General features: G+C 43.4%; 1 protein-coding gene across 1 annotated transcript in view; it reads right to left on the bottom strand.

Moving 5' to 3' along the window:
• TM9SF4 (transmembrane 9 superfamily member 4) overlaps positions 1–22,355 on the bottom strand; it is a 50,917-nt gene extending 28,562 nt beyond the window's left edge. Inside the window, exons 1-2 of the mRNA XM_019972233.2 lie at positions 22,148–22,355; positions 2,683–2,796 (exon numbers count right to left, since the gene is read on the bottom strand). Of these exons, the coding sequence (XP_019827792.1) occupies positions 2,683–2,796; positions 22,148–22,162 (129 nt within the window). The 5' untranslated portion in view covers positions 22,163–22,355. The remainder of the gene's footprint in view (positions 1–2,682; positions 2,797–22,147) is intronic.
• Between the last annotated feature and the right edge of the window lie 3,620 nt (positions 22,356–25,975).

The following is a 25,975-nucleotide window of genomic DNA, read 5'->3' as shown; positions in this document are numbered from 1 at the left end:
TGGATGTGAGAGTTGGACTGTGAAGAAGGCTGAAGGCCGAAGAATTGATGCTTTTGAACTGTGGTGTTGGAGAAGACTCTTGAGAGTCCCTTGGACTGCAAGGAGATCCAACTAGTCCATTCTGAAGGAGATCAACCCTGGGATTTCTTTGGAAGGAATGATGCTAAATGATCCAGTACTTTGCCCACCTCATGCGAAGAGCTGACTCATTGGAAAAGACTCTGATGCTGGGAGGGATTGGGGGCAAGAGGAGAAGGGGACGACAGAGGATGAGATGGCTGGATGGCATCACTGACTCGATGGATGTGAGTCTCAGTGAACTCCGGGAGTTGGTGATGGACAGGGTGGCCTGGCGTGCTGCGATTCATGGAGTCGCAAAGAGTTGGACACAACTGAGCAACTGAACTGAACTGAACTAAAATTTTCAACTATTTTGCCTATGCGGGACCGATATAGTCAAGAAGCTGGGTGTTTATAGAAGTGTGAGAATGCCAAGTATACTACACTGTAAACACTGCACAGAGAAGAAGACTAAGAAAAATCCAGAAGTATTAGGAGCAGTTGTATTTGGGTGATGGCTTACTCCTTAGAAGGAAAGTTATGACCAACCTAGACAGCATATTAAAAAGCAGAGACATTACTTTGCCAACAAAGGTCCGTCTAGTCAAGGCTATGGTTTTTCCAGTGGTCATGTATGGATGTGAGACTTGGACTATAAAGAAAGCTGAATGCTGAAGAATTAATGCTTTTGAACTGTGGTGTTGGAAAAGACTCTTGAGAGTCCCTTGGACTGCAAGGAAATCCAACCAGTTCATCCTAAAGGAGATCAGTCCTGGGTGTTCATTGGAAGGACTGATGTTGAGGCTGAAACTCCAATACTTTGGCCACCTGATGCAAAGAGCTGACTCATTTGAAAAGACCCAGATGCTGGGAAAGACTGAGGGCAGGAGAAGGGGACGACAGAGGATGAGATGGTTGGATGGCATCATCAACTCGACGGACATGGGTTTGGGTAGACTCTGGGAGTTGGTGATGCATAGGGAGGCCTGGTGTGCTGCAGTTCATGGGGTTGCAAAGAGTCAGACACAACTGAGCGACTGAACTGAACTGAGAGGGGAGTTCCTTTAGCTGGGAGCTCTGGTACAAGGTCGCAGCCCTCCCCTGGTGGCTGGTCCTCGCGCCTTAATGTGAGACAGCTTTGCAGGGCCAGCCACTGCAGTGCCAGAGTTTTCCAAGGGACTCTGCTGTATCACAGTTCAAGGTCTCCCTCTGCTCAGTCCTGCTTCCCTCATTCCCTCCCAAGTGCTGACCCTGAGCGCCTAGTTAATAAATCTCATGTAGCAAAGCTGAACCTTAGAGTTTGATTCTGAGGAAAACTAAATACGAAAAGGTCCACCATCAACCCCCTGCCCTATCTGGGGCTTTGAGAATGCCACTCAGAGTCTGTTGTTACAGGAGACATTAACCAAGGTGTCAGCCTGTCCACTGCCCCTTATCAATCATATTTTAAAATTACTGGCCCATAATCCCTGTCACAAGGGACTGACATAGAAGTGGGCACCTAAGCTGAAGAAGCGAGGTGGCCCGGACTCTGATTTAGGACAATGCTTTCCAAACCCTAATCATTCATGTACTGACTTGCCCTATCTACCTAATATGTATTCTACTATTTGCTTGGGTATGATTCATTTTTAGATAAATACACTCATTTAAGAAACAAACATTTTATCGGGATTAAAAATGGAAAACCAACAATGGTAGTCATGAAATCATGAGCTGAAGTAATGGCTATATTTTCTAATATAATTAAAAGAAAAGTTATTAAAATATACTTGTCAGCAACTTAAAATCATCTCATATACCACCACTCAGATATGCAGTGCATAGTTAAGAAATACTAAACCACAGAATCCTGGCAGAAGCTAAAACTGAAAAAGCAGAATCCATAATAGGCTGCGTACACACAGATGATATGAATTATGCAGAGAAAGCTGGTGACGGAGAGGAGGATGTGAGTGCACATGTGCTCAGTCGCATCCAACTCCTTGCGACTGCATGGACTGTAGCCTGCCAGGCTCCCCTGTCCATGGGATTTCCCAGGCAAGAATACTGGAGTGGGTTGCCATTGCCTTCTCCAGGGGATCTTCCTGACCCAAGGACTGAACTCGAGTCTCCTGCTTGGCTGGCGGATTCTTTACTACTGCACCCACTGGGAAGCCCAGAGGAGGATGGAACAGCCCCAAAAGGGAGGCAGAAATGTCACCAAGGAGGAGGCAGGTAGAGAGACAGAGACACAGAAAGAGAGACAGAAAGACACAGAAGTGAGTACAGGAGAAAGACACGGAGAAACCTGTGAAAGTGAGAGTAGAGACACAAAGACACAGAAAGAACCAGAAATAGAGCCAGAGCCAGAAAGAGAAAGAGAGAGAGGAACACAGAGAGAGAACGCACAGAGTCCCAGAGAGAGCAGGAGATCCTGGAACTGCGGGGCCCCGGGGGGTGGGGGGAGCAGGGGGTGGCGGGGGCAGACTCCTTCCAGCTCCAGCTGGGAACCCTCTTGCTCTCAGGCTAACTGGTCTGTGATCTCTGCAACCACAAGAGGGACATGACCACTCACTGTGCTCCTGCACCCAGGTCCTCTGGCCCAGCACAGAGGCTCCCACAGACCCGGAACACACTTACCTTGATCTCAACGGGATCGTTCTGGTGGAAGTTGATTGGTGCGACCCCAGGAACATAGAAGGCCCCTGTGTCACACATGAGCGAGAAAAGCAGTAGGGACCACGGCAACCAATCCTGCTTGGAAGAAGAGAGGCAGCAGTCAGACCAGGGGAAAGAAGTGAACAACCCTTTGTGGCACCATCATGTCTGCTGTAAGTGACCCCATCTTACCTCCACCTCCCCCAAGAACTGCCATCCAAATGCCCCCCAAAGTGATACAAGGCAGATTCTGCACTTCCAGAAATGAGCCACAGACTGAGCACAGTAATTAACATCAGGGCAAACTAATACAGGAGCCAGGGCTCCCCACCTGTAGCAATGTTCCTTTCACTGCTTCACGTGTGTCACTGTCCCACAGGCCAGTGGGAAACAAAGCTCACAGCGTCCTGTTAATTCTGCTGCTTCACGCAGCAATGGGCTCCCATTGTCAGGAAGCTTGTATTTACCAATGTATTTTTCTACAAGCCATCTCCAAAACTGTCCTGATCCCACCACCTCCCATATTCCACCTCAACTCCAGCTACATTGGCCTTCTTACTGTTTCTTGAGGGTGAGCCCTTCTGCACCCTCCGGGCCATCACCTTCACCATTCCCTCCTCCAGAACGTCCTTCCCACAGATGCCTGCCTGGCTCATGTCTGATCCCTTACTTCATTCAGGCCTCTCTCAAATCCTCAGAGAAGCCCCCACTGACTAGCTGTCTAAATGGCCTCCTCACCTAGTCTCCTCTAACATTAACATATTGCATAACCATGGGTAAGAGAGTTTTTAAAAAAATAACTAGATTTTAAAACATTTTGAAAAAGTAAAACATACACAGTAAATAATGCAAACAGTAAAAATGGGTACAACGATGAAAAACAAATCTTCCTCCTTCTTCAGCTCCCTGAAGACAACTGCTAGCACCAGGTCCTTGAAAATCCCTCTGGAGATACTCTATGCACGTACAAAGGGAAGCATTCAGAAGCATGGGCCTGCCTTGATACAACAACAACAACAAACAGACTTTTATTCTTTCTTTCTGTGACAGAAAGCCTACTGACTGTGGCTACTTACCAGCATCCAACCTCCTCTCCATCAAGTGGAGGACTTCCTCCACTTGAACAGTCATCAGGAGATTCCGGCTCTCTCTCTTTGCTAGGTCTCACGGGGCAGTCCTTAGATTGGGCGTGCTTTTGTGTGAGAGAAATAAATCCTGTCCTTTCTTTTCCTCTAATTCCTCTCTGAACCTGAATTCCAGTTAATAAAATGCAAGAAAGACAAATCCTGTACTACTGGCATATAAACTGTCATCCAAAAGTCAATTAAAAATAATAAGCTAACTCTATATTTTCAAAAATGATGCAGAAAACAGGTAATCCAGATACCATCAACAAACCACAGAACAATTTATCTTAGAGGAAGGATCAACAGGTGAAACATGGCAAAGGATGATTTCCATAATATGCAAGATTCTTAGTATTTGTGCAACCAAAAGCAATTCAGAAATTTGGTTTAGAATTAATGACCATACCAAGATGATACTGTCAGTTTTAGCTATTAAAATGCCACTGCTTTGATATTCTCATATGGCTGGAGGGATTATAAACTGAAACATTTTTTGGGGGGTAATCTGATACTCTGTAACAAAAGCCCCCCAGAATTGCACACTCTTTGACCCTGCTCGGACAGGAAACTCGAACAAACTTCTTGGACAACCCAGTACTTCTAGGTATGTTCAGAAAAATGTGCCAAAATGCCAAATGTACATAAAAGAATGTTCACCACGGGATTATTTAAACTAGTGAAATAGTTCATAACTTACAACAGTAAAATATCCAATATTAGTGGAATGGGTCAAATTATGGGGTATCCTTTTATGTAGTCATTAAATAGGATGATGTATTTTTTCAGTAGGAATATCTGAGCTTTAGATTTAAGTAGAAAAATTAGGGAATAGAACCCTGCTCAGCAAGATCTGCTCCTCTTTTTTAAGTTATGTTTGAGAAAATGAGGCAATGTTTTCCTTTTTTGTATATCTGTAATTGGGCTTCCCTGATGGCTCAGATGGTAAAGTTTGCCTGCAATGCGGAACGCCTAAGTTTGATCCCTGGGTTGGGAAGAAGATGCCCTGCAGGAGGGCATGGCAACCCATTCCAGTATTTTTGACAGGAGAATCCCCATGGACAGAGGAGCCTGGCAAGCTACAGTCCATGGGGTAGCAAATAGTTGGACACAACTGAGCAACTAAGCACAACAGATCTGTATTTTCCAGTTTTTCTTAGGGGCTTATACAAATTTATACCAATTAAGAAAAATAATGAAATAAATTAGGCAAAAGAAAACATCACTGTTCCGAACGCCTGGGTTAGAGCCAATTCTAGCTTGGTATGGAAGGAACTCCACCTGCTGGCTCCAAGATGTTTTTCCATCAGCAACTCCCACTGTTTCTTTCTAAGCCTTCAGGAAGACCCTAAGGTTGTCCCTGTGAGCAGACTTGCCCAAGTGAGGCTGCCTTCAAGGGCTTTGCTCAGGGTGCTTCCGACACTTGCTCTCACCTTATTCAAGTCCTACCTACACTCGGAGGTCCCATGTAGGTAATGTTTCTTCATTCAAGAACTCCTCAGATCTCCACAGGAGGAATTATTCTCTTTTTTCCTTATTTTTTAAGGCTCTTTGTGAATATCTCTATGACAACACTAAAGGCAAGAAATTGGAAACTACCTAATACCCAAATGAACTTTCACATCTATATATGTTCAAAGACGGCTACTTAAGTTACTTGACAAGTATTTAAATCTGTACTTGTTTAACACACCACTGTGTTAAATAATACGGCACTTTTCATGCTGTATTATGGTTTAAGTATCTGCTCTCTCTCCACCTACATGAATCACTTGTCTGGCTTTCTTAATGTGACTACTCAATAAACCCTTATCAAACAAGCTAATAATAAGCATCAAGCAACCTCTGATCTATAAAAACATAAAATCGTTCATTCACATAGAGGTTGAATACTATGGTTCTTAATCTTAGCTACTGGAGAAGGCAATGGCACCCCACTCCAGTACTCTTGCCTGGAAAATCCCATGGATGGAGGAGCCTAGTAGGCTGCAGTCTATGGGGTTGCTAAGAGTCAGACACGACTGAGCGACTTCACTTTCACTTTTCACTTTCATGCATTGGAGAAGGAAATGGCAACCCACTCCAGTGTTCTTGCCTGGAGAATCCCAGGGACGGGGGAGCCTGGTGGGCTGCTGTCTATGGGGTCGCACAGAGTTGGACACGACTGAAGTGACTTAGCAGCCATCTTAGCTATATCCCCTTGATAACTGATTTTTTTTTCAAATTCTCAAATTTAAGGAGTTCGTGGTACCTCCCACCCATCCAAGGACCTACTTTGAGACTCTTCGAGACATCTATTATATCCATAGCCTATCTGTACATCTAAGATAGTGGTTCTCAACCATGATGCACATTAGACTAACCTGGAGAGTAAACAGATTAAATTCGGAATCAAAAGGCACAGAGTGGCTGAATGGATTAAAAACCAAACCAGCTTTACACCTCAAGGAACTGAGTCTGAGTGAACTCCGGGAGTTGGTGATGGACAGGGAGGCCTGGTGTGCTGCGATTCATGGGGTCACAAAGAGTCGGACACGACTGAGCGACTGAACTGAACTGAAGCCCAAGTTAGAAGAAGTAAGGAAATAAGATTAGAGTTGAAATAAATTAAAAAGAGACTTTTTAAAAAATAGGGAAAAAATAACAGAACTGTGTTGGTTTTTTGAAAAGCTAATACTGACAAACCTTTAGCAACACTAAGGAGAAAAAAACTCAAAATCATAAATGAAAGAGGAGACATTACAACAGAAGCCTAAGAAATAACAAGGATAAGGTTCTATGGTGAAAGTTTATAGGTCAACAAATTGAATAAAATGGAGACTGAATCAGTAATCAAAAATCTCCCAGCAAAGAAAAAGTATAGGACTAGATGGCTTGAAAGGTAAAGTCTAACAAACATTGAAAGAAGAGTTAATACTAATCCTTAAACTCTTCCAAAAATACAAGAGGGAACACTTCCAAACTCATAAGATGAGTAGCACCCTGATACCAAAAGCAGACAAAGACTCCACAAGAAAACTAACTATAGGCTATAGGTTAGTACCCTGGATGAACACAGATGTAAAAATCCTCAACCACATACCAGCAAATTGGATCTAACACCTCACTAAAAGTAGCTGTACACCAAGATCAAGTGGGATTTAATCCCATCATATAAGGATGGTTCAACAAATGTAAGTCAATCAATGGGATAAACTACATTAACAAAATAAGAGAAAAAAAAACAAACTTTTCAACAGACTCAGAAAAAGCATTTAACAAATTTCAACATCCATTCATGATTTAAATTCTCAAAGTAAAAAAAAAGGTATAACTGACTCCTTGCAACCACATGGAACATGGCCCACCTGGCTCCTCTGTCCGTGGGATTCTCCAGGCAGGAATACTGGAGTGGGTTGCCATGCCCCCCTCCAGGGGATCTTCCCAACCCAGGGATCGAACCCAGGTCTCCTACAGTGCAAGGGGATTCTTTACTGCCTGAACCACCAAGGAAGCCCATAAAAGGAATTTACCTCCATACAATAAAGGCCATATATGAAAAGCCCACAGTTAACATCATTATTTCTTGTTAATCAAAAATATATGCATTCTACCTCTTACAGTGCTGGTGGCGGTGGGAATGAAAATTGGTGCACTCACTATGGGAAACAGTTTGAAGGTTCCTCAAAGAAACTAGTTTCCTTATGATTCAGCAATCCCACTCCTAGATATATATCCAGAAAAAGCCTATAATTCAAAAAGATCCATTCACCCCTATATTGATAGCAGCACCATTTACAATGGTCAAGACATGGAGACAACCTAAGTGTCTACGGACAGATGAATGGATAAAGAAGATGTGGTGTATATGAACACGCACATGCGTGCGCACACACGCACGCACACACACACACACAATGGAATATTACTCAGCCATAAAAAAGCATGGAATAATGCCATTTGCAGCAACACAGATGGGCCTAGAGATTATCACACTAAATGAAATAAGTCAGAAAGAGAAAGACAAATACCATATGATATCACTCACAAGTGGAATCTAAAATATGACACAAGTGAACATGTCTACAGAACAGAAACAGACTCGCAGATACAGAGAACAGACTTGTAGTTGCCAAGGGAAAAGCAAAGAAAGGATTGCGAGTTTCCCACTGTGCCACACAGGAAACTATATTCAACAACCTGTGATAAACCATAATGAAAAAGAATATAACTGAATCACCCTGCTGTATAGCAGAAATACAACACTGTAAATCAACTATACTTCAATAAAATTTAAATATAGATATATTGGAGAAGACTCTTTGAGAGTCCCTTGGACTGCAAGGAGATCCAACCAGTCCATTCTAGAGGAGATCAGTCCTGGGTGTTCTTTGGAACAAATGATGCTAAAACTGAAACTCCAGTACTTTGGCCACCTCATGGGAAGAGTTGACTCATTGGAAAAGACTCTGATGCTGGGAGGGATTGGGGGCAGGAGGAGAAGGGGACAACAGAGGATGAGATGGCTGGATGGCATCACTGACTCGATGGACGTGAGTCTGGGTGAACTCCGGGAGTTGGTAATGGACAGGGAGGCCTGGCGTGCTGCAATTCATGGGGTCGCAAAGAGTCGGACACAACTGAGCAACTGAACTGAACTGAATGTGTGTGTGTTCTAAATTTCCCTTCTTAGGAAGCTCAACACCAGACTTGCCTTATCTGATAACTGTCAATTGAGGCCAGGGCAGATGATTATAATCTCTTATGGCTATCAAGCCAATTAAATCTAAGAAGTTATTCCAGTTCTTTTGTAACAGAGTCCTCTAATCTTAGCAGAGAGACACTGCCCATGGGAACTGAAGGGCTCCATGAGACCTCAGGGTGCACAAGAATGAAAAGCAAATCCTGAAAGACTTCAATATACTTTTATTCCAAAGTCTCAAACCAATGGAGCAAGTACACACAAAACAAACAAACAAACAAAAAGATGGAAAATACTCACCTTGGCGGAAAACAACATTAAAAAGCAACAAGAAGTAACAGAGTCACTAAGCACCTAAAAGTAAGTACAAGGCACTGTGGTACAGCCTCTTCCCTGTGGCAAGTCCCGGATTTGTGCTAAGCACTTTACAACACTGACTCACACCATTCTCACAACTACAACTACCTGGGGATTTCTATCACCATTTCCCAGATGACTACCGGTTAACCTGAGACCCACAGATTATATAACTTGCTCAAGATCAGAATGTAGAGAAACAGTATGCTCTTTTCAGGAAGGTGAGCTGCATTATAAGATGATGCACATGTAATGAAGACAGTGATAACAATGTCAGCTAACATTTGCTGGACACTGACCATGTGCCAGAGAAGGCAATGGCACCCCACTCCAGTACTCTTGCCTGGAAAATCCCATGGACGGAGGGGCCTGGTGGGCTGCAGTCCATGGGGTCGCTAAGTTGGACACAACTGAGTGACTTCACTTTCACTTCTCACTTTCATGCTCTGGAGAAGGAAATGGCAACCCACTCCAGTGTTCTTGCCTGGAGAATCCCAGGGACTGGGGAGCCTGGTGGGCTGCCGTGTCTGGGGTCGCACAGAGTTGGACACGACTGAAGCAACTTAGCAGCAGCAGACCATGTGCCAGGCACAGTTCTAGGTTCTTTTCATGCAACAACGCAATTAATCTTCACAACAACCGTATGAGGCAGAGACTCTTATTGTTCTCATTTCAGAGATGAAAGCAGTCTCTCCCCGAGGTCCATGCTCTAACCAGAACACAAAGCAGTTCACTACACTGAGCACCTACTATTTGTCAGGCACTGTGCCAGCCTCACAGAATGCACCCCCACGAGCCAGCTGGGGGTCATCAGCCAATTGCAATTCTAGGTCCCAGCTGCTATGGAGGGCGTAGTATCTTATCCTAGCAGCTAAGAGGCTCCGGAGTACACAAGAGCAGCAACAAGCCGGCCCAGTCTTGGAGGGGTGCGGTGTCAATCTAAGCATTCAAGTCTACTCCAAGGCAAAGGAGAGGGAAGGCGGGAGTGCTCCATAAAGAGTGAAACACAGGGACAAAGGCCTGGGGGCAACCATAAGGAGTTTTTGGCAGGTGAGGTGTAGGTTGGTGCTACTGGAACTTTGATGTACATATAGATTACCTGGAGGGCTTGTTAAAAGGCAGAGTCTGATTCAGCAGGCCTAGAGGTAGGGGTGGAGAGTCTGTATTTCTCACAAGCTCACAGGTGATGACAACACTTCTAGTTCATGGATCATCCTGTGAGTCGAAAGCATGAATAGATCTGTGCAGACAGGAGGCTGGAAGGTACGTAAGGGATACATCACACAAAAGCCACACTGAGGAGTCTGGGCTTCGTCCTTTGTGCACTGGGGAGACTCTGAAGAACTTGAAGGAGGAAAGGAATATCTGCAGTTGTAAAGATTACTCTGGTAACCGAGTACATGTATGTATTTGGGGGGAGGGTGTATATGTGTGCAGCACATTTCTGCTCCAGAGACACTGTAATGTTCAGCCCTAGATTTGACAACTAACAAGGATAAGTGAAGTCACCTATAAATTCTTGGTCAGACGTGAACGGAAGCAGCAGCCAGGTTGGGGAGCAGAAATGGTAGGCAGCGGTTCTGAAACTTGAGCAGGCAAGGAAATCACCAGGAGGGATTATTAAAGCTGATTCCTGGGTCTAACCTCCCAGAATGCCTTCTTTGGTAGTTCCGGAGCAGGGTCTGAGAATCTGCTCTTCTAATAAGTTCCCAGGAGATGTTGGAACTGCTGGTCTTGTCTTGGGATCACACGTTGAGAACCATGGGTGCGGTGGAAAAAGCACAGGCTCTGGGGGTCATACAGATAAGAATTCAAGTCCTGACCCATCACTTCCTAGCTGTGTGACTTTGGGCAAGTGACACAGAACCTGCCCAACCTGCAGTTTCTCATTTGTAATAAGAAACTAGGAAACTAATACTCCACTCATGGCAGGGTGCTACAGTGATGATGGTAGTAAGGACTAAGTACAGTACACATTAAGTGTGCTTGATAAGGCAGAGTGGCTTTGCTCTGGGTTGCACTGGAAGGCAGGACCAATGAGCACACTGCAAGGAGGAAGATGTATGCTCATTCTAAGGAAACTTCCAACAAGAGAGTTACCTAGCTAAGGAAAAGGCCATAACCAGAGCTAAACAGAGAGAAGCAGGTGACAAGGAAGGAGGAGGAAGGTGATATCCCTACTCTAGTGAGGAAAGTGAATCAGAAGCCTTATGATCTCCCAGGAAACTCAAGAAATTCATGATTCCTTTGAAACTATGGGATGGTCCACCACCCCAAGCAGCCTAAAGGTAGAACAAAACAAGGCGGAGTTCCAGCCCGAGTTGGGCCCCTTAAAGACATCTCTTGGAGAATCTGAACGTCAAAGTGGAGTCGGGTCCAGCTGTTTGTGACTCCACGGACTACAGCCTGCCAGGCTCCTCTGTCCATGGAATTCTCTAGGCAAGAATACTGGAGTGGCTTGTCATTTCCTTCTCCAAGGGATCTTCCCAAGCCAGGGATCAAATCTGGGCCTCCTGCATTGTGGGCAGACTCTTTACCATCTGAGCCCCAAAGGAAGCCGCTAGGGGGTCACATAATCCAGGAGGCCAGAGAGGGGAAGTGACATGGTCACACAGCAAGTTATCTGCAGAGTACAGAAGGTCCAGCTCTACCAAACCTGGCAGAGCTGGGTGATCAGAAGTTTGTCCCCACTGTGGAGGCCATGCTCAGAGATAATTTTAGGTCATGATTAGAGGTATCCAAAGAAGAACTTGATGCCACGGATTAACTGCTTTTTGTCTCCCTTTACCCTCCTCTAATTCTTTTCTTCTGCAATACTACGCCTTCCTTGCCCCTCCCCCAATTCAATGCTTTTCTACTAATAACCGAATCACTGTAGTCAGTTTCACAATTATCTTTTACTTCAGGATTATTTTGAAAAGAAAAATAATGAAGGCAGACTAATTTTAATAAATATTAAATACAGGGCTATACAACCTGTTTGGCAGTGAAGAAGACAGGAAAGAAATGTATAAATTGAAACAGGAGAAATATTAGAAGAAAATATAGACATACTTTAACACAATCTTGATATGAAAAGTTTTCTAAGAAGAAAACAAAATCCAGATGCTATTGAGAAGGAGAATATACAGAAAGGAAGATAATGAAAAAAAAATTCATTGTAAAAAAAGACAATTTGAATAAAAATATTTCGCACACACCTGACAAAGGACTAATTTCTTCAATACACCAAGAACTCTTACAAACCAATAAAAGACAAATAACCCAAAAGAATAAGAATGGGCAGTTAAAGAGAAAAAGGTTCAAATGGTCAGACACAAGAAGATGCTCAACATCATTCAGAATCTAAAAACTGCAAATGAAAATAATGACATCTTTTTTACCTATCAGAGTCAAAAAGTTTAAAAAAATCTGAATGCACTAGATATAGATAAATTTGGGGAGAGCAATTTAGCATAATATACACTTAAGTGGGAGGCAGGATTATTACTGAAAGACTGCCAACATAAATTATTAAGTAGAAAATAAAGATGTACATCAACATATACTATAATCTCATTTGTCTAAATAAGTTTTTAAAAAGAATGTACCAAAGTCAAAGATATCACAAGAAAAGGAAACTACAGATAGATATTCCTCAGGAACACAAACGGAAAAATCCTTAACAATACATTAGCAAACTGAATCTAGCAATACAGGAAAAGGTTTACACATCATGGCCAAGTGGGTTCTAGCCCAGGAATGCAATGTTGGCTTCATATCTGAAAATCAAATAATGCAATGCATCATATAAACAAAAAACAAAAACTATACAATCATCACAATTAATGCAGAAAATGCACTTGATGAAGTCCAACACATATTCATGATAAAAACTCTAAACAAACTAGGAATAAAAAAGAACTTCCTCAATCGGATAAATGGTAGCTTTGAAAAACCCACAGCCAACATCACACTTGATGATGAAAGACTGAATGCTTCCTCCTAAGATGAGGAACAAGGCAAGAATGTCCACTTCTGTCATTTCTAGTCGGCATTGCTCTATAAAAGCAAGTAATACACTCTAAGCTAAAAATGAACTCATCCGGATTAAAAAGAAAACAGTCCTTTTATTTGCAGATCACATATCTTATATCAAGAAAATCCTAAGCAATCCACAAAACTACTGCAACTAATAAACAAGTTGGACACGGTCACAGACTACAGTATCAATATATAAAAATTACTTGTATTTTTACACACTAGCAACAAACAACCCCGAAATAAAATTAAGAAAACAGTTTCGTCTACAGTAGCTTCAAAAAGAATAAAGTATTTAGGAATAACGCTTTTAAAAAGGACTTGTATCCTGACAACCATAAAACATTGCTAAGAAAAGTGAAAAATATCTAAATAATTGGAGAGACATTCCATACTGAAATGGAAGACTCAGTACTGTTAGGATAGCAATTCTCCCCAAACTAACCTATAGATTCAGTGCAATCCCTATCAAAATCCCAGCAGGCTTTTTTATTGAAACTGACAAACTGATCCTTAAATTTACCTGGAAACACAAAGGACCCAAAATATCCAAAATAACTTTAAAAAAGAACAAAACTAAAGGGTTTATACTACCAATTTCTAAGCAATTATAAAGCTACAGTAATGAAGACAGTGCGATAAGGATAAGCATAAGAGGACAATGGAACAAAATTAAAAGTCTGGAGATAAAACTTTGTATTTACAGTAAACTGACTTTTAACAAAGTTGCCAAGGCAATTCAATAGGGAAACGGCAGTCTTTTCAACAAATGGTGCTTGTACAATTTGGTAGCCATGTCCCAAAGGAACCTGACATCATGTACAAAAATTAACAAAACGGATCACAGACCTGGACAGAAAAGCTAGCAAAAAAACATTTTTATGTATGTAAAACATCTACTTTTTAAAAAGCATATTATTTTTTTAAGTAGATTTTTTTTAAAAGTAGATGTTTTATGTACATAAAAATGTTCTGGAGAAATATTAAAAAAATCAGAGTACACCTGATGAGTGGATAGGGGATAGCTGAGTGACTTTCTTTTCATTTGTAACATTTATGCTTTTTTTCCATGTATATGGATAACCTATATTCAAAATAAATACACTGACATTTTAGGAAGGGGAAGGTTTCCTCTGGAACTTCCTTTGGGCAAGTTCCCCTGAAGATGGGCAGAAAATGGCAGCTATAAGGTAAGAATGATGCCATGGAGATTCTGGAGCCAGGTGTGTGATCTGAACCAGACCAGATTAGTCATTCTTAATCCTGGGAAAGTGTTGCAAATCCCTCTGAGAATCTTAAGTTACAGAAGCTGCTCCCAGGAAAAAACACTCCAAAATGCAGAATATGACGTATGAGTCCAAGGAAATCAAAGACCTAGAAGTTGACAGGCCCCTGATTAAAGAACTCTGTACTGGATCCCATTTCAACTTTTTGTGATTATTTGACTTACCTACCTTTGTAGTCCTTGACTGCCTGATAGAGGATGTTTGACACGTATTTCATTTCTGTAAGGAAATTAGGAAGAAGCAAAGTACCTGCTTCTTGCTAAATCCCTTTATATCTTCCTTTAATCTTTAACTGATCCCCAGAAACTCTCACATGAGACTGTCTGAAAAGTCAGTTAAGTATTTAGCAAACATCTGTTGCATGTTCAGACCCATGAACAGAGTGGGAGTCACAGGAGAGGTGAACCAGTCCATTCAATGTCATTTGCTTTACTTGGTTTCCAAGTCACAAAGCTGCAGAGGTGGGATGTCAAGGAACAAGGTGATGGTAATCTAGAAGCCCTTGCATTGTGATCTGACACTCCATCTCTGGCAAAGATATGGGTGACTAGGAAGGTTATAAAGCTCAAGAGACCTAAGAATCAAGGTCTTGCCCTCCCTATTTTATTCTTGGGGGTTGGGCACACAGAAAAACTTCTCCCAAACAACAGCCAAATGAAGAACTATTAGGACCCAAAAGTACCCTTCACCACGCCCTCACACCCAACTTTGCACCACCCAGTTTGAAAGGTATGAACAATTAACTTCTTCCAAAGAAAATAGGAAGTTTCCCCTGAGAATTGAAAACTTTTCATTTACTCATATTCTCTGTGGCCAGAAGTTAACCTTTTGTTTTCTGGAGCCCTCTGCCTTGCTGTCTTCTTTCCCATAAACAGCATCTGAGTACAGAGTGTGGCCAATCTGAACAGCCTTTCAGATTCCTATTCCATGCCTTTCCTGCTGTAAAAGCTGCACCTTCCCTTAAGAGTAAGCTAGATTCTTCTTTTTTTCCTTTTCAAAGATATAATCATCATTTCAAGATCACTCAGTAACTGCTCCCCAGATTTGTGGGGGTCGGGGAGAATAAAGAAAAAGACTTTGGGGCAGTTTGCCAACAGTTAACTGAAATCAATTACCTAATCAGTTAAAGCTCCCTAAGAATTCAACCATACTTGAACGAAAGCCAATGACAGCCAAAGACCACTTACCAAGCAGCCTCCATGGAGCTAAAGACCTCAGGAAGAAAAATAAACAAACCCAGACCCAAAATTAGCCACAGGAGACTCAAAATGTAGCCTTTTTTTCAGAACCCATAGACACTGAGTAACTACTGGGGTGCTGCTGCTGCTGCTGCTGAGTCGCTTCAGTCGTGTCCGACTCTGTGCGACCCCATAGACGGCAGCCCACCAGGCTCCGCCGTCCCTGGGATTCTCCAGGCAAGAACACTGGAGTGGACTGCCATTTCCTTCTCCAATGCAGGAAAGTGAAAAGTGAAAGTGAAGTCGCTCAGTCGTGTCTGACTCTTATTGATCCCATGGACTGCAGCCTACCAGGCTCCTCCACCCATGGGATTTTCCAGGCAAGAGTACTGGAGTGGGTTGCCATTGCCTTCTCCTTCTTCGGGAATAAAATGGAGCTAATACTAGTAGCTCATACATTGTTTCAAGAGTGGAGAAAGATGGCGATCCAGTGGTTAAACTCAGCATTTTCAGGGCAGGGGTCCTGTTCAGTCTGTGGTCAGGGAACTAAGATCCCACAAGCTATGCAGCGGAGCCAAAAACATAAAAATAATTTGTTGGGCAGAGACATACACAAAGACTCAAAAGTGTTCTTTGGGGGTAGGGAACAACCAACTGTGTGAAAGTCCAGGCGAAACTAATAATTACCCTCACCAAGCAGAAGACTTCTAGACCCAGACCTTGAGGCCAGAAAGTGCAGAAATAAAACATTAAAAATGCACGGAACTTCCCCCCTCCCTTGGGTATTTATTATATACTCTGTTAGCCCAAGCAATAGGCTTAGACAGTTCATCTCCTAAAGATTTCAAACCCTGGAGCAGGAAAGTTACAGCATGTTCATCTCGCATTTCATTTAATCATCACAATTCTTTCAGAGTCTCATCCTCATTTTAAAAATAAGAAAACTGATCCAGACAAAAAAGCTCTGGAAATGGATGGTGCTGATGGTTGCACAATAATGTGAATGTATTTAATGCCAGTGTACACGTAATGCCACTGTACATGCAAAGCCAGTGTACACATAAAATAGTTTAAATGATATATTTTATGTCTATTTTACCACAGTAAAAAAATATTTTGCTTTAAGTAACAGGTTTAAAGAACCAAATAGTTGGCCTGAAGTCATAAAACCAATCAGTGTCAGATTCCAGCCCATGAGCTTAGACCCAGCCTTAGTTTCTTCATTTGTAAAACGGGTTTTTGTAACGATTAGATGAAATAATGGATGGACATGTGGTTTATCAACTGACATGTATCTTGTGAACAGAAATTTTCCCCTCAAAATTAGGTAACCTAGGGGATTACCACAAACTTTAAATATTGCTTTTGAATCCACATGTCAAAAATAGGAAGATTTTTATAGAGACCACCTCATTCAGGGGTTGCTCATTCAAACCCCTAGAAGGGCCATGCAAATTACCTACTGGGTGATGCCGCTAAGGAATAAGCCAAAAGGTATGGAAGACTGGGTCCTGCACGGGGAATGTTCTTTATGGGAAATTTGGGCCCAAATTTTCAAGAAAAAAATGAAAATCCAGAACTTTTTTAATGTGAAATCTCCCAATTATTAAATATTGGCAACTAACTGGAAAAAAATGTAAAGTCCTGTGCCTGCCAACCTCTCTTCCTCGCCCCCCAGCCCCAATCAACGCCATGTGAAGATGAGCTCCATAACTGTCACTTCACAGCACGAGATCTGCTTCATTAGAAACCGAGGCCCAAAGATACTAAGTGACTGGCCAGGGCACCCAGACTCCCTTCTAAACTGGCTTATGAATTCAGCTCCAATTTGTGATTTGATTTTGTTTTTTAAGAACTGCCCGTACCATTTAGTATACCCTCTGAACAAAAAACCTTCAGATTTCAAACGCTGGGAGATCTGTCAGTTTTAATGCGTGGGAACAGGTGAGAAGTCATGGTACAGAGCAGAGAAGGAAGCAATGAAGAGGAATGGGGCAGAACCGAGAAGTCCCAGCGTCCGAAACCATGTCCCACTTGGGAACTATCAGTGTCAGCAAATGGTTCAAGGATCAAAGCAGGTCTGGGGCGGTAGGTGGCTCCTACCATTCGCCTATGGCCAGATGGCCCTGTTCATCCTGAGTCCTTCCCACCTTCCTGCCAGTGCCCAGAGATCAAAACTCAACCTTCAACATTCTGTGACCTGCTTCTTTTTCACTGAGATCAAAGGGAAACTTTTGTCCAAGTTGTAAAAGAGAAACCAAGAGGCAACTTAATGCCGCCTCTGCCTTCCTTGGACTTCCTGGGGGGATTAAGGGCACTCCTTTAAAGGGATTTCTCAGAGAAACACATCTGTACCAAGGACTGGTGTTGGCGCCTCGGCTTCTAAGGACACAGTGGCTCCTGCAGAACACATGTGCCACGTGGAGCAAGCGGAGAGAACAGACAATGCAACCAACAGACAGCAGCCTGGAAAGACCACAGGGATTAAGATCACGGAAAAAAAAATCCATCTGATTTATAGGCATATTAGCAAAAATCACCTTGAATCCAAGTATTCTAAGCCACAAATTTTTCAACTTCAAGTTTAAATCTTCAATTTCATTGAAGATTTTACAAATTTCATTGAAGAATTTAGAAATCCTCAAGTCTAAATCTTCATTTCACATATGACCTGTGCTGAAACAGACGAATAACACCAAAGTCATTTGCTCCAGGCCACCTGATAGATCAGAGGCAGTGCTGGGACTAAGCCCCAGCTGCTTCTTCCTCAATGAGCCAATGGCCATTCACAGGTGAGGCCCCGGGGAGACAGCAACTTGCCACACACAGGACTGCTGGCAGAGTCCAGGCCTCCTGCCTTCTGTCCCAGAACTCTATCAGCCAGACTTCATCACAAAACACGATTCCTGTGCTTCTAACTGACCCGAGGACAGGGGGCGAGGGGGATAGTGGAAGGAAGGAACTGGCTAGCACCACTTTCGTTTGATCAAAGGAAGCTAGAGGTCATTCAGACCATTCCCCTGCCTCTGGACTGGATCAAACTCAACCTCAGAACAGTGAGAACTGACCCAGCAATTCTACTCCTAGGTATACACCCAAGAAAACTGAGAACCGATGTTTACCCAAGAGCTTGCACACAAAATGTTCACAGCAACATTATTCATAACAGCCCGAAAGTAGAAACAATCCCCAAATCCATGAACAGATGAAAAGGTAAACCAAATGAGGTCTATCCACACAATGGAATATTATTTGATCATAAAAAGGAATGAAATATTGACACATGCTACGACATGGATGAACTCTGAAAACATTATGCCTTGTTTAAAAAAAAAAGAAGTCAGATAATAAAACACCACATATTGTTTGACCCAATTTATATGAAATGTCCAGAACAGAAAAATCTATACAGACAGAAAGCATATTAATGGTTGCCAGGGACTGGAGGGAAGGGGGAGTGGGAAGTGGCTGCTAATGGATTTTTTTTAATGGGGTGATGAAAATATTCTGGAGGTGGACAGTGGTGAAGGTTGCACAACTCTGTGAATATACTAAAAACCACTGAACTGTAAACTTTAAAAGGGTGAATTTTATGTTATATGAATTATAATCCAATAAAAAGGAAAAAAACATTAAAACCCCAAACAGCATGAACAATGTGTGAGAGAAATACACAGAGTTTTATTTTCCAAACAGAGGTTTCTAGATTCCTGAGATGTCTACAAATGTCCTCAATGGACACTTCCCAAGTTCCACCAAAACAATATTCCTCAAAGCATATTCCATATCAACAGTTCTATAAAGGATGAGATATGGGCCTGCTCCTCACCTCAGACCCAGCTAGAGCAACTTGGTATCGTGTAACTTTATAGTCATCTAAATCCAGGGCAGGAGGAACGCAGGAAAACTACAGAGAACTTCAGTTTACATCGGCCATCTACTCCTAGCTGGGGAACTTTAGGAAACACCCACTGTGCTAACACAGATCTGGGAGGTGGCAACCGACCCGTGGGGAAGAAGAACCAATCACTAAGGAAAGGGAGGGAGATAAAAATCCATAAATACCACTTGAAACTTGCACCCACAGCCCTAACTTTTAAAATAAAAGAAAAAACCAAAAGCCAACATGTTCCCACAGTCACTGAGTCTATTAGCTAGGTTCCTCTTTGGTTGTATGACTTGCCTCAGACACCCAGACACCCCAAAGCAGACCCACACACTTCCATCCCCAGCAGTTGTGAAACCACCTATTGTACGAGGGTGCGGGGACTGTTCTGACTTCCGTATAATAAAGGGCTTCACACAGACCAAGCTCAAGTTTATCTGCCCACCCAGCCTGTCACACATAGTATCCCCTGGTAATAAATGTGCTTCTGTGACTTTTCACTATTGCATCAAACATGAAGCTGCTCATGTGCCCTCTTTAAAGTGGCCTCTGTGGGTTCCTGTACACATTACACTCTCAGTTTCTGGAAATCAGTTTATAGTATTCATCATGAAAGCAGAGGATGATACTCCCAGGTGGCACAACAAACACAAAATCACTTTGCCGTCCACTGTGCTTAGAATACAATCCAAATGCCTTTCCATGGTTTCTCTGCAGGCTGAGAACAAGCCGGGTCCCTCAATGTAACATTCTGAAAAGTGTGGGAAGGGCAAGCACTGTAACAGAACAGTCTTTCAAAATGCAGTCCACAGATTACAAACTGTAGACTACAACCCACAATTACAGGCATGTTTCTAGAAATACAGCTCTTCCTGCCTCTCTCTGATTCCATCTTGTATTATTCTTTGTTCCCCCCCACCCCCAACTCCTCACCATGTTTCAGCCCCTCCAGCCTTCTGTGTTCCTCAAACATACTCTTTCCCACCTTGGTCTTTTATACTTGCCATCTCCTTTGCCTCGAACACTCTCTGGATTGCTGGGTCCTTCTTGTCAATCAGGTCTCAACTCACGTCACTTTCTCTGAGAAGACTTCTCTGACCACGTAATCCAAAGCAGTTGCACCACCCTGTCACCCCCCAATTACTACCACGTCACCTTGCCCTCTTCACACTATCTGACATTACCTTGTTCATGTATTTGACCTACTGACTGTCTCCTCAGGCTAGAAAAAGTCCACAAGCACAGGGACCTTGACCCTCTAACTCACCAGTACATCCCTAAGTCTTGGCACAGAGCAGGCACTCAAATATTTGTTGATTAAATAAATGTGTACCAGACATATGTTAACTTATTACCTCTTAAAACCTCAGAACAGAGCAAGAATTTCCCAGTGCAATGCTATAAATGCCACTTTACTGAACTCCTTCCCTATGGCAAAAGAGGGTGTGACTTTTCCTGTTCATGTTAAGTTCTTATGCCATTCTTGTTCTGAAAGTGGTCCAGAAAAAAAAAAAAAATTGGTTTCAACATACCACATTTGGGATTTTTTTCTGTGGTCTAAGACCACAGATATCAGGCAAGGCTGTGAAGTCTTTTACATGACCTCTGAGGTTCTAAATAAGGAATCCCTTATTAAACAAAAAGGACAATTTATCAGTTGGTTAATAGGACGAGGGGAATTTGTTATCAGCCAGTAACCTATCTTTGCTTGGAAAAAATCAATACCAAAGAATTTAAACAAGAATATTTCTTTACTAAAGTCAAATGTCTTTTGTGTGCACTCCCAGGATGAAATTATCCGAGGAAGCAACATATAGGAACAGTACAAAATCTCTCTGGCCTAAGTGACTTCAATTTTGGTTCTGGTCTCTTGACAAGCAGAATGTGAGCTGACCTTCTGGAAGAAGAAAGGGCCAGTTTTTCACAGATCTACTTCCAGCGTTCTATACCAGAAGCCAGCAAGTTCTGACCCACTTTCCGGGTACAGCTTATCCACATACCCTTATCCACACAAACACTTCATCCTGAAGAGCTGTGTGGCCCTGTAGGGGCATGTGAAGGGGAGGGGGCCAGGCGGCACTGGCATAGTGCTTTTCACAATTGACCACCTCCATCATAATCACTACAGTGCTTATACAAGTGTAGATTGCTAGGCATCTCCTAGGCCAACAGAATTAGAATCTTTGGAAACTGCATTTTTGACAAGCTTCCCCACACACCACAAGTCTTACGCACAGGAAAGTCTGACAACCAGTGGGATAAAAGATCCCTAGGAGAGAGGCAGGGAACTGGAATTGAGAGAAGACGAGATACCATTAGAGAAGGATCTGGGGATTGACAGTGGGGGCTGGGGGTGGGGGATAGGGGTAAAGGCATGCTTCCGGGTATCGGCAGTCAAGACAGGTGCGCAGTGGGGACAAGTGAGGTGAGGACAGGGCTCTAGAAAGGATATGACACAGGGTTCGGGCTGGAAGAGGTGAGGATGCATCCGCGGACTGGTCAAGATAGTGGGGAGGCGGGGAGGCGGAGAAAGCAGGGTACAGACGTGAGAGGGAGGAGCAAAACTGGGAGTAACAGGGGCTCTTTGAAGGGGTGAGGACTGCAAAGTGAAAATTGGGAAATGGGGGTCACAGGAGGCAAACACCAAGAATGGAATAGGAACCACCTAGGGTAGTAGCTGAGATCTTTCCTCTGACCCAGAGCCTCCCCCAAAACTTCGGGCCTTGACAAGCCTGAGTGCGGGGCAAAGGCTGGAGACGGGGAGTTTGGGGGAGACAAGCCCAATAAGGGATGTCCCTCAGGCCTAAGCTAGGGGTCCCTGAAGTGGATCGAGCCAAGCATGGGACGCCAGGAAGTCCTGGGATTCCCCAGAGCGGCCCGCTCCATCTCCGGCTCCCGGAGTCTCCTTCACTCACCATCGCCGCCGCCATCTTGGATCCACGTGTCGCCGTAATGACGTCAGCGGAAGTAGGGTTTCCTTGGTTACGGAGTTTACCACCGCGAGGTGCTGCCCTGTTTCAGTCGCTCTTGTGGTCGCGGTGAGTGGAGGTGCAAAGAAGACTTAGCTCCTGATCGGTAGCCTGGTCTGGGCAGTTAGGTCGCTGGTTAAGTGAAAAGACAGGGTGGTGTAACTACGGGAGCCATGTTAACTCCTGGCAGACCCCCGCTCCTTCCCCGGCTGACACTGCATTGTGGGTAATAGCGGTGTGCGTAAAGGTGCTTGTTCTGTGGGCTCCATCTTTACTATTGGCAGGAAGATCCGTTGCCCGGGTTACCTGAGCCCTTTGATTTGGTTGAGTGGGATCCGTACCAGAGCTCCACTAGCAAAATGGTTTGTAATTAATGTATTTAATTATTTGCTTGGCTATCCAGTATTGTCTCCAATAGACTCTAATCCCTATGTGGGTACTATCCTTTTTTTTTTTTAACCTTGCTTTGCCTCACTCTCATCTGTGAAATGGGGAGGAGACTATTTTAACACCTTCATTATAGGTGTAATGATAACAATCCAATTAACTAATGTTGAATAATATTAAATAAATGTCATTATACTCTTATGTCTACTCCTTCAGTCATATGGTAGGTGCCCAATACACTACTTACTAAATGGAGGAAGAAAACGCAGTGTCTTTAGTTGAGGGGTCGGGGGTTGCGGGGGAGACAGCTTGAATATGGACTTCACCTTGTTACCTAAGAGTGTGACTCGAGGCAAGTCACTCCACCTTCCTAAGCCTCAGTTTCCAGTAGCTAGAAAAGGGGACTCAAGAAGTTGTAGTGTTAAAATTGGTAGAGATCTGAAAGTTCAGTTGGTCCATGTATCACTGTAAAGTGGGTAGGTACAGTACCAGTGCTATCTGCAACTGTTAGGAAAAGTTGTGAAAGATTGATAGTGGTCAATATCACGTATTGAACATCTGTGTGCTGCAGCATTTAGCATCATGCTAAACTACTCAGAAGGCTCTCTTGTCTAGTCCTATCTCTTGGCAGAGGGTTGTTGAACTCTGATCCCCACCTAGGAGCAGGGCTATGGTTGATTGCCAGGCAAACAAGGCTGCCAACAGATCTTTCCATCTTTTCATGAGCATACTATTTCTCCCACCAAGAGGTTGCCTCTATTTCTCCTCCTTTTGAATCTGGCTGGTCACATCACTTGCTTTAACCAACAGAATATGATACAAATGACTGCCAGTTCTGGGTCTAAGCCTCAAGAGACTTGGCAGTTTCTGCTTCCATCATTTTGGGTCTAAAGACGTCTGGCGACCAGGCTTGATAGCCACATGGAGAGGGAGGGAGGCCCGGCGGATATCTCCAGGTACTCTAGAAATTCCAGCTGACTCCCAGGCATATGGATGGAGTCATCATGGACATGCTAACCCAAGCTGAACTGCCAACTGAATGCAGCTACATGCATAACCTTATCTGACACCATATGGAATAACAACAACAAAAAAAACTGCCCAGCTGAGCCCAGTTGTGTTAGGTTTTGGAGTGGTTTCTCATGCAGCAATAGGCAATTAAAACACAGACCTATTAACTCTTGTGATTCATACAACCATCCTGAAGAGGAGCACAACAGATAAATCCCCAAGGGAGAAGAAACTTGAGTGAGAAGGAGGAGCATTTCTCTGGAGTTTCATAGCTAGTAAGCCACAGGTTCTAAACTTGTAGCCAGTTCTGGAGCTTGAATTCTGGGTGTTTCCTATCATTTCCGGAGCCAAAAGAGGGTTGAATGATAAGGAACGAAGCTCCATGAATGCTATATTATTCCTTGGTTATTTCCATTTTCCCCTTCATATCTTCTGTTTTTCCCAAAAGGCTTTCATGACCCAGTCTCCTTTAGTAACATACATATATCAGAATCTCTGGGCAAGATTGCCTGGGTTTAGATTGCATTTCCATCACCCACTGGCTCCATGGTAGGGGCAAATTTCTTTTTTCCCTTAACAATTTTTTAAAAATTGTGGTAAAATGCACATTGTTCCCTAGTGTCTTGGTGGTAAAGAATCTGCCTACCAGTGCAGGAGATACGAGTTCTATCCCTGGGTCAGGAAGATCCCCTGGGGAAGGAAATGGCCACCCACTCCAGTTTTCTTGCCCGGGAAATCCCATAGACAGAGGAGCCTGGCGGGTTACAGTCTTTGGGGTTGGAAAGAGTCAGACGTGACTTAGCAACTAAACAACAGCAACAAAATGTATATCACACAAAATTTACCATTTTAATCACCTGTAAGTGCAATTCATTGGTGTCAAATGCATTCACCATCTGTGCAGTCACCACCACCTCTGGAAATTGTTTATCACCCTAGACTGAACTCTGTGCCCATTAAAGTGAAAGTCGCTGAGTTGTGTCTGACTCTGCGACCCCATGGACTGTAGAGTCCATGGAATTCTCCAGGCCAGAATACTGGTGTGGGTAACCGTTCCCTTCTCCAGAGTCTTCCCAACCCAGGGATCGGGCTGGGGTCTCCTGCATTGCAGGTGGCTTCTTTACCAACTGAGCCACAAGGGAAGCCCAAGAGTACTGGAGCAGGTAGCCTATCCCTTCTCCAGTGGATCTTCCTGACCCAGGAATCAAACTGGGGTCTCCTGCATTATAGGTGGATTCTTTACCAGCTGAGGTCCCAGGGAAGCCCAAACAAAGATATAACCAGTTGCAAAGTGAAAGTCGCTCAGTCCTGTCTTACTCTTTGCGACCCCATAGACTATACAGTCCATGGAATTCTCCAGGCCAGAATACTGGAAGTAGGTCAGTTCAGTTCAGTTCAGTTCAGTCACTCAGTCGTGTCCGACTCTGCAACCCCATGGACTACAGCATGCCAGGCTTTCCTGTCCATCACCAACTCCCAGAGCTTGCTTTAACTCATGTCCATGGAGTCAGTGATGCCATCTAGCCATCTCATCCTCTGTTGTCCCCTTCTCCTCATGCCTTCAATCTTTCCCAGCATCAGGATCTTTTCCAGTGAGTCAGTTCTTCACATCAGGTGGCCAAAGTTTTGAAGTTTCAGCTTCAGCATCAGTCCTTCCAATGAATATTCAGGACTGATTTCCTTTAGGATTGACTGGTTTGATCTCTTTGCAGTCCAAGGGACTCTCAAGAGTCTTCTCCAACACCACAGTTCAAAAGCATCAATTCTTCGGTGCTCAGCTTTCTTTATAGTCAAACTCTCATATCTGTACATGACTACTGGAAAAACCATCTCTGTGACTAGATGGACCTTTGTTGACAAAGTAATGTCTCTGCTTTTTAATATGCTGTCTAGGTTAGTCATAGCTTTTCTTCCAAGGAGCAAATGTCTTTTAATTTCATGGCTGCAGTTACCATCTGCAGTGATTTTGGAGCCCCCAAAATAAAGTCTCTCACTGTTTCCATTGTTTCCCCATCTATTTGAAGTGATGGGACTGGATGCCATGATCTTAGTTTTTTGAATGTTGAGTTTTAAGCCAACTTTTTCACTCTTCTCTTTCACTTTCATCAAGGGGCTCCTTAGTTCTTCTTCGCTTTCTGCCATAAGGGCAGTGTCATCTGCGTATCTGAAGTTATTGATATTTCTCCTGGCAGTCTCGATTCCATCTTGTGCTTCATCCAGCCCGGCATTTCACATGATGTGAGACATTCAGAAAATTAACGCTAGGAAGCATTAGTACAGACAATGTTAGTGGAGGTGATGGGATTCCAGCTGAGCTATTTCAAATCCTAAAAGATGATGCTGTTAATGTGCTGCACTCAATATGCCAGCAAATTT

The sequence above is a fragment of the Bos indicus genome, chromosome 13 (genome assembly GCF_029378745.1).
Source record: "Bos indicus isolate NIAB-ARS_2022 breed Sahiwal x Tharparkar chromosome 13, NIAB-ARS_B.indTharparkar_mat_pri_1.0, whole genome shotgun sequence".
Lineage (NCBI taxonomy): Eukaryota > Metazoa > Chordata > Mammalia > Artiodactyla > Bovidae > Bos > Bos indicus.
This window is presented reverse-complemented; position numbering and strand designations above follow the sequence as displayed.